At 39.7% G+C, this 10,000-nt stretch overlaps 1 protein-coding gene across 1 annotated transcript in view; it reads left to right on the forward strand.

The window, feature by feature from the left end:
- Positions 1-449: 449 nt before the first annotated feature.
- The window catches only part of LOC138965566 (metabotropic glutamate receptor 7-like), a 50,121-nt gene continuing 40,570 nt past the window's right edge, over positions 450-10,000 (forward strand). Inside the window, exons 1-3 of the mRNA XM_070337751.1 lie at positions 450-565; positions 4,752-4,767; positions 5,244-5,466. Of these exons, the coding sequence (XP_070193852.1) occupies positions 450-565; positions 4,752-4,767; positions 5,244-5,466 (355 nt within the window). The remainder of the gene's footprint in view (positions 566-4,751; positions 4,768-5,243; positions 5,467-10,000) is intronic.

Below are 10,000 nucleotides of genomic sequence, written 5' to 3' on the forward strand. Positions count from 1 at the left end.
CTTTCTCTGTCTGCCGGTGTCTGTTTGTCTGTCTCTAACTTTCTCAGTCTGTCTTGTCTAAGCTCTCTCTCTCTCTCTCTCTCTCTCTCTCTCTCTCTCTCTCTCTCTCTCTCTCTCTCTCTCTCTCTCCCTCCCTCTCTCTCTCATTCCGTTTCTCTCTCTCTCATTCCCTTTCTCTTTCTTTCTCTCTCTCTCTCTCTCTCTCTCTCTCTCTCTCTCTCTCTCCCTCTCTCTCTCTCTCCCTCTCTCTCATTCCCTCTCTCTCTCTCTCATTCCCTTTCTCTCTCTCTCTCTCTCTCTCTCTCTCTCTCTCTCTCTCTCTCTCTCTCTCTCTCTCTCTCTCTCTCTCTCTCTCTCTCTCTCTCTCTCTCTCTCTCTCTCTCTCTCTCTCTCTCTCTCTCTCTCTCTCTCTCTCTCTCTCTCTGCCCGTTATTGTAAAAACAATATCGATGACACGAGGAACAACGAGCAAACTGAGAATGAAAGCTTGTGTCAATGAACTATCTCCGCCCAAGGAACGATGGCGTGATGGCCACAGCTCTCATTCCCAGACCTCCGGGTCTGGGTTATGCGGAGGCATTTGGCTGTGCGAATGGTGACATTCCGGAACTAATTTTCGGCAAACTTAGTTGTTTGCAGCAATGTATTTCAATTTTTTTTGTCATTCTTTCTTGAAACTGTTACAGCATGATGCAAAATTACACTATAATAGGTTATATAATACAACAAAAAAACTATCTCAGATCTCCCACGTTAAAAATATACAAAGAACGGTACAGCGACAATCGCAAACCAACTAGCTTTCGGTGATTGAATGTGTAAGGGAAGTAACTCGCTTCAACGCCATGCGATAGGGCACACAACGGTTTTTTCCCTTCGTTCATTTGTTTTGAATAATTATTGGTATTTTGTCAATGTGGGTAGCATGGAAATGTAAGCATTTGAATGTAAGTCTTAGGTACCATTGTACCCAGGAAGAGAGACGAGAGATAGGAGTAGGTTGCTTTTGTGGTCTTTGAGTTTTGTTTTTGGAAAGACATTGTTAAAGAAAAAGAAGACAATTACAGTAATGCAATATTTATTGTGAAAACCAACGATTGTACAAAGAACATGTGAGGCAACATTGATGATGTGAAGAAAATTAGTTATGATTTATACTATTATTATGTAGACTTGAGACTGAATAGCAAAAGGCGAAGTGTATGTTTTGTGGTGTGAATTGAAACAAAATGAAAAGTGTAAATATCTGGGAAATTGTGGTTTAAAGACTTCGTTATTTCTTGATTGTTATTTACTATTATATTGAAGTGAATAGCAAAACGCTGTATTTGAAATTAGCATGGGATTTATATAAAAAAAATTTAACTCTCTAAGGACGGATAACTCCCTATATGGTTTAGGCAAATGAGGCTTATTAGTATGGAAGAAACACTCATTTTTGCCCCTTGGGGCATTCAAGGCAACAAACAACCACATACATCTGATTTATAATTTAGTGAGACATAAAAAGCTGTATGATAATTTTGTAGTGATTGAAAAACAAGTCGCGTAAGGCGAAAATACAACATTTAGTCAAGTAGCTGTCGAACTCACAGAATGAAACTGAACGCAATGCAATTTTTCAGCAAGACCGTATACTCGTAGCATCATGGCAAAGGCAGTGAAATTGACAAGAAGAGCGGGTTAGTAGTTGCGCTAAGAAGGATAGCACGCTTTTCTGTACCTCTCTTTGTTTTAACTTTCTGAGCGTGTTTTTAATCCAAACATATCATATCTATATGTTTTTGGAATCAGGAACCGACAAGGAATAAGATGAAAGTGTCAGTTTAAATTGATTTTGACAATTTAATTTTGATAATGATTTTTATATATTTAATTTTCAGAGCTTGTTTTTAATCCAAATATAACATATTTATATGTTTTTAGAATCAGAAAATGATGGAGAATAAGATAAACGTAAATTTGGATCGGTTTATAATTTTTTTTTTTTTTTTTTTTACAATTTTCAGATTTTTAATGACCAAAGTCATCAATTAATTTTTAAGACACCAAGCTGAAATGCAATACCGAAGTCCGGGCTTCGTCGAACATTACTTGACCAAAATTTCAACCAATTTGGTTGAAAAATGAGGGCGTGACAGTGCCGCCTCAACTTTTACAAAAAGCCGGATATGACGTCATCAAAGGTATTTATCGAAAAAAAGAAAAAATGTTCGGGGATATCAATCCCAGGAACTCTCATGTAAAATTTCATAAAGATCGGTCCAGTAGTTTGGTCTGAATCGCTCTACACACACGCACGCACACACGCACGCACACACATACACCACGACCCTCGTTTCGATTCCCCCTCGATGTTAAAAAACTTGACTAAATGTAAAAAGGATACGTTTGAGATTGTTGGCAGGGGTGAGCAAAAGTGTGACCGACTCAGCGAAGAGATGATCGAAGAGATTGCTTCGTAGTCTATCAGTGTTGTGACGAGCGTTGGCCAATGGTAACGAGTAAATATGTGTGTAGTTGTGGTGTGTGTGTGTTTGCGCGTTGGTTTGGATTATGGGTGTAATTTGTAAAACATATGTGACAGTAATAATGGAGTTCACATCAATGGAAAAATTGCGCTAATGTCCAGTGAAACCTTTACTGTACCAATTGACACTAACGCAATTTTTCCACGTTGATTAACAACGTCAGCATGCGTAACAATCATTACTACATGTATCAAACTATATTTTACTGTTTCTCAAACCCACTGTCTTTAACATTTGTTTACAGTTTCACTTGCCAATAACTTCCTGCTGATGATATCTGAATCATGTTCAATTAACATTAACAATGTATAGTTATGCCAATTATGTTTTTCACTAATGCACCAAAACTCCATTTTCTAGACTTCTTTTTACAATCCAAGCAGTTGCTATTTTTCTAACTCAAACATTTCTCGATCAATCCAAACTATTTTTAAGCTGTGTAAAATAACACATTTTCTTTCCCGTTTTTTATTTTTCTATCTCGTCATTTGTTGTTGACAAATAAATATAATTATTTCATAAAATTAACATTTCTCGGTCAATCCAAACTATTTTTAAAGCTGTGAGTGTGACATAAAACAATATACATATCGTCGTCGCCATGGCAAAATTGCGCTAATGTCAAGTGAAATGTTGTTTACCTTTACTGTACCAATTGACACTAACGCAGTTTTCCCATGTTGACGACAATATTTTATTTAAAATTGATTTCAGGATTTTGTTAACATAACACATTTTCTTTCCCATTTTTAATTTTTCTATCTCGTCATTTGTTGTTGACAAATAAATATAATTATTTTCATAACTCAAACATTTCTCGATCAAACCAAACTATTTTTAAGCTGTGGGTGTGACATAAAACAATCTACATATCGTCGTCGGCATGGAAAAATTGCGCTAATGTCCAATGAAACGTTTACTGTACCAATTGACACTCGCGCAATTTTTCCATGTTGACGGCAATAGCTTACTTAAAATTGATTTCAGGATTTTGTTAACATAAACATTTTCTTTCCCGTTTTGAATTTTCTATTTCCTGATTTGTTGTTGACAAATAAATGTAATTACAATACTACCATCATTGCACTTGCCAATATCTTGTTACTGGTGCTATTATCACAATGGCGTTCAATTAACGGTGTTACATTTGTTTAACAATCAGTATTACATTTATTGTTTAAATGTACTTTCTTTCACATTTTGTAGTTTTCTATCCCATGATTCGTTGTTGACAAATACATGTCATTCCATTAATCCAATCCATGTGTTGCATTGTTGTGCAAGATGACTGAGTGTGAGCATAATATATATATACATGTAGTCCATTTCAGAACATATTTACCATAAACAAAACCCTAGCTTGCATAATATTGATCGGGAACAAAACAAGATTTTTTCCTTCAAATAACTTGCCATATTTAACCATTTCACTATTTCACGCTAGCACTCGGACAAGTGTCACACACAAACACCCTGCCATGACTGTTTTTTGAAGAAACCACTTTGACCATTCACCAAGGACTACTTTAGTAGTAGTCCTTGCCATTCACCTAAAAGTTACATGAAGGAACGTCTGGGAACCTGCTGATTTGAATCAGCAAATTTTCTTGTTATAATATACCTCCTATTTGGCAGAACAATGACCTGATGGAATTAAATGCAAAACAGATTAAAAAAAAAACCAAGGGAGTAAAAAAGCAAGAAGCGCAGTGCCATTGCATCTGTTTTCAGCGAAGATGAAATTACAGCTATGAGATGACCTGGGGATACCTTTCTATAATCACACACGCACACGCACACACACATGCATGCACTCGACCCCCCCTCCCCACAACACACACACACACACACAAACATGAACTTATTGAGATTTTGAGGAAAGAAAAACACCTTTTGTTCTGTGATTTGTCTATTGCTCTCATTTTCCATTGCAATTTCGAAAGTATATTTTGCGTGCGTCGCGTTGATTTCTTTGAGTGCGTTTTTCTCCTCGACCTCTTTGTGGAATTCTTCTTTTGCTGTCTTGATTTTCTCTTTGTGCTTTGATGTTATTCTAATATTTTTTTATGAAGAGTTCCCTTTTTGTGGTGATTTTGTGTTTTGTGTTTGCATTGATTTCCCCCCATGTTTATGCCCTTTCTCTTTCCCCCTTTCTCTCTGGTGAATTCAATGCGTGTTCCCTTGTGTTGTTTTTAGCTCATAACTATACATCTGTTTTAGTCCGATCACCCTGGAGGTAATTAGGTTGCTGTTTCTGTTAATGGAATCTTGAATTCTATGCTCCCTGTGCCTGCCTCTGATTGTTTGTTTATTTGGTTGTTTTCGTTTGTTTTTGAGTGTATATTTTGCGTTTCAACGTTTCCTGCCTTTTGGGAACACGTTTTACAAAGTATAGACCGATCAGTCATTGTGTGTGTGTGTGTGTGTGTGTGTGTGTGTGTGTGTGTGTGCGTGGATGTGCGTGTGCGCGCGTGTGTGGGCGCGTGTGTGGGCGTTTGCGTGCGTGCGTGCGTGCGTGCGTTCGTGCAAGAGAGAGAGAGAGGGAGAGAGAGAGAGAGAGAGAGAGAGAGAGAGAGAGAGAGAGAGAGAGAGAGAAACAGAGAGGTATGTTACGGAATATACATTTGACTGTTTTTAAGCTACCTCAACTGAAAATGTTCAGACTTGCCTGGTTTTCTACTTGTACCTAACCCTCTCCCCCTCTGTCTCCAGATCCCCCAGATCAGCTACGCGTCCACCAGCATCGACCTGAGCGACAAGGGGAGGTTCGAGTACTTCTCGCGCGTGGTGCCCCCAGACTCATACCAGGCCCAGGCCATGGTGGACATCGCCAAGGAACTGCAGTGGAAGTACGTCAACACCATCGCCGAGGCCGGAACCTACGGCGAGAAGGGCATCGAGGCCTTCAAAGACGCTGCCAAAAAATCAGGTGAGGGTTAAAGGTAGTCTTTAATTTGAGCCCAAAGTCGACTTGGCGAAAACTACGCGAAGTCGTTTTACTGACGATTCAGTTTCAAAGTTTCGTGCAGTGAGCCATCTCCGCAAAGAAGACTTCGCGAAGTCGACGTCGCTCTATTAATATCAGAGTTCAATTGAGCCAAAAGTCGACTTCCAAGACTTTGCGAAGTTTTTTTTAACATTTTTTTACCGAAAATTTAGTGCCAAAGCTTCGTGAAGAAGACTTTGCGAAATGTTTTTGTTGTTGTTTTTTTACCGAAATTGTACTGCCAAAGCTTCGTGAAGAAGACTTTGCGAAATGTTTTTTTTGTTGTTTTTTTACCGAAATTTTACTGCCAAAGCTTCGTGAAGAAGACTTTGCGAAATGTTTTTGTTGTTGTTTTTTTACCGACATTTTACTGCCAAAGCTTCGTGAAGAAGACTTTGCGAAATGTTTTTGTTGTTGTTTTTTTACCGAAAATTTACTGCCAAAGCTTCGTGAAGAAGACTTTGCGGAGTCGACGTCGCCCAATCAATTTGAGGCTCTAGGTTAAGTTGCTTCGTGAAGGATAGTGATGTCTCGGCGAAGTGTTTTGAAAACACGCGAACAAACGTTTTTACAATGAATCCAAAAACAAAGAGACTGCCAACGTTCCAAAATTCAGAATCAAAAAACAAGACAGGTAGGTTGTTGGAACGTTTGTTATTGACAAAACAATACATTCACAGATATTTCGACCCAACGGTCTTTTAAAGTGAACAGACAAACAAATATTCACACAAAACTTATATTGATAGAATCAGTTTTCGCCCACTCGTCAGGAAGCCGAGCGAATGAATAAACTGATTATATCAAGATAAGTTTTGTGTGAATATTTGTTTGTTTTTACAATGATTATGGAAAGTTTAATGAGTCCAAATGTTCGCCCCTTCTTCAGGGTGATAGATGGAGAATGGTTTGTTGGTTCAGGAAAGTGAATTGTGTGACGTAATAATATAAATACACATACACACTCACGCATTAGCACGCCCAAAAACGCACGGACGCACGAACACACACGCACGCACACACCCACACACGCACAAGCACCCAAAACACACACACACACACACACAAACAAACGCACGCACACACACACACACATACACACACACACACACACACACACACACACACACACACACACACACACACACACACACACACACACACACGAGTCTTCTGAATGTCGTGAAAGTCCTCCAGAGAATTAAGTTTTAGGGCTCAAAATCTTCCATCCCGTTAAAGCGTACTTGGCTTTAAAAAAAAAAAAAAAAAAAAAGCACCCTCAACTCAGAAGAGAAGTCTGAATTTAAAAAAAAGAAGGTGGAGGCTCTTCTTCGTTGCGGGCTTTTTTGGTTGTGTGTTTTTCTCTTTCTTTCTTTTTAATCTGCCAAACTGTAGTTCTTCAATTGCGCAAGATACTTAAAATACTAGAAATATATAAAGACACGATATTAATTATTCAAATGGCGAGAATTGCAAGGAAATCACATGTCGAATAAATATGCGGTTTTTTCTTCTTATAATGTTGACATTTTGGAGCCCGAAACTTTTAAAGAAAACATTAACAAAAATGTAAAAGACATCCGCCTAGTAATGGGACCAGTGCAAGATAAACAAGAAATGGACATTGACAATTGTTTACGAAGGCGGAGAAAAAAACCAAGGAATACTCTTTCAAACGACACGTATAATCATGTTTTAAAATAAATGTAAACAAGTTGCATGCGCACTTTTTTGATGTGATGCTCTCACAAACTCCGAAACATCCGTTTCCTGAAGCATAGACAGTGATAGAAAGAGAGAGAGACAGACAGAGAGAGAGACAGAGAGAGAGAGAAGGGGGGGGGGGGGGGTAGACTGATAGACAGACACATGGAAAAAGAGGGAGAAAGGTAGACATACAAAGAGAGAGTAAGAGATAGACAGACAGACGGCCATACAAATGAACAGAGGGGAGAGGGATAGACGAAAAGATAGAGAGGGAGATAGAGATCGACAGAGAGAGAGAGAGAAAGAAGGAGAGAGAGAGAGAGAGAGAGAGAGAGAGAGAGAGAGAGAGGGGGGGGAGAGAGAGGATAATTATGACCTCCTTTACACCCAAAACCAGTGGAAAATAAGTAATAATTTTCATGTTACATTGTTTCAACACTATTCCAAACTACATTATTTTCCTTTAAATATTCTCAAAACTGCTCTTGTGCACAATTTCTATCAATCACTGATGTCAAGTTCTCAGATGGGCCTTAGCTGGTGTCTATTTCGAGATCGTAAGTAAAACAGACTTGAAATGGACATAGAATCAGGAGCTGGAACCAAATGAACAGAATAAAAGTACATGTGTCAAAACCAATGTTCGTTTTTGTTTGGCATCTGATCGAAAATAGCAAAGCCGTGCGTAAAGTGCTCTTTAAGCCGCGGCCACTTTGTGTGGTTTTTGTGGTTTCACCCTCTGATTGAAACTCTCGAAGCGGAGGTTTATAAATACGGCTTTAAAGCCAGAAGCGAAACATAAGGTTTCAACCGTGTCGCTCGATTCCATCTGCGGTGGGCGGGGTTGCGGGATCCCTTTGCATGCAATCAGCAGCTCGTCTGACTTGCAAATGGAAGGAAGGGTTGGCACATGCATGCAAACCTAGCATTCCATCGACTGACTGATCGCCTTTATCTCATTGCCATCCACTAAAAGTTCAAGCTGCCAGCATTGAAAATTTGGGAAGGGATTTGTTTTAGGAATGTTTCAGGAAACAAAATTCAGAAAGGATTTTTTTCAGTGAGGGTTTTTGTCCTTGTCAGACAATCATTTTTGTGTGGATTTGTGTGTGTTCTCTTTTCTCTGTCAGCTGCTGCCGTTTTAAAACTCTTTTTCTTAGATGGTTGTCGGAGATTGGGTGGGTGGAAAGTTCTTCTGTGCGGCATTGATTCAGCACGAATGAGTGCATGTATACTTCGTTAAAAGACGCACAGTGGCAGTTTACTGGCAACCTTTCTTTTTTTTACTTAAACACGCACACGCTCGAACGCATGCACGCACACACGCAGTCTCAAGCAAGCAATTATCAATCAATCAATCAATATGAGGCTTATTCCGTGGGTACAGTTCTAAGCGCAGGGTTTTTAATTTTTTAATTTTTTTTAATGCAATTTATATCGCGCACATATTCAAGACGCAGGGATTTATTTATGCCGTGTGAGGTGGAATTTTTTTTACACAATACATCACGCATTCACATCGGCAAGCAGATCGCAGTCATTTCGGCGCATATCCTACTTTTCACGGCCTATTATTCCAAGTCACACGGGTATTATTCCAATTATACACGCGATTACGCGTATGCACGTACGCATGCACGCACGCACGCACGCACACCAACACACACACACACACACACGCAGACACACACACACGCACGCACACACACACACACACACACGCATGCACGCACGCACGCACGCACACACACATACATACACACACACACACACACACACATACACACACACACACCCAAACACACACATTATTACCCCCTATAATCTGGTTCACATCAATAACAACAAACCAACCAACCAACTTACAATTTTAAGTACATGTCGATATATAGCAAAACCCAAACGAAAATAATCAGACGATCGACCAACACACCACCCTGCCTTTGACGCGGAGTTTCTCCAATCAACCTCTTGACCGCAAGCTTCCTGAATGTTCACCTCTTCTCCACTATCCCTGGTCAGTTCAAGGAGATACTGACCAATCAAGGGGACAATGGACCCTCGCTCACTTTGGCCATGTTGTATGAGACAGGACCGGTTGTGAGTTGATTGATCTCCCCCAACCTCACCAGATCAGCACAACAGCATGATCAGGATGTTGGGGTGGTCATTATGAAGGAGGATGCAGATTGCCAACTTACAGTGTCTGTGTGATCTTTATGAAGAGTGATTTAGATTGCCAGCCATAGTTTCCGGCGTCATCAGTCTCATGCCACAAGACAGAATTGCTTGTTCATTATTTTCTGACGTGGTTGTTGTGATTCTGTCAAGCATCTTTGAACGGAACGGTGGTCATTTGTTGCTAAGGATTCAAGATATTTTAGGATGATTCCCTCGATCATTATGGCCAGTCTTTGTCTGATCACAGGCGGAAGGTATCGTCCACTGGACTACTACTTTCACAGAAAGACTACAAGGTACGTCACTTACCTTCAAGTCTTCTGTGTTCTTGGAGTCGCTTCCTGGGGAAAAATATTGTTCAAGACGGTTTGCCTCTTCCAACAGTCTGTGTAAGGTCAAATAAATACAGTTGAATGATTGTTTGAACTATATCGTATATGCACCTTTAGTTTTCAGCTTCCGTTCGCTGCAGGTTGTTTTTAACCATCATTTTGACGAATCTTCGTTTGCGAGTCGCTAATATCCACACGGCGTCTAATTATGCATCCGCACCGAATATGCATACCAGCGCTCATTGGTTAATAACAGGATATTC

This window comes from Littorina saxatilis, linkage group LG4, assembly GCF_037325665.1.
Source record: "Littorina saxatilis isolate snail1 linkage group LG4, US_GU_Lsax_2.0, whole genome shotgun sequence".
NCBI classification, from domain to species: Eukaryota; Metazoa; Mollusca; class Gastropoda; order Littorinimorpha; family Littorinidae; genus Littorina; species Littorina saxatilis.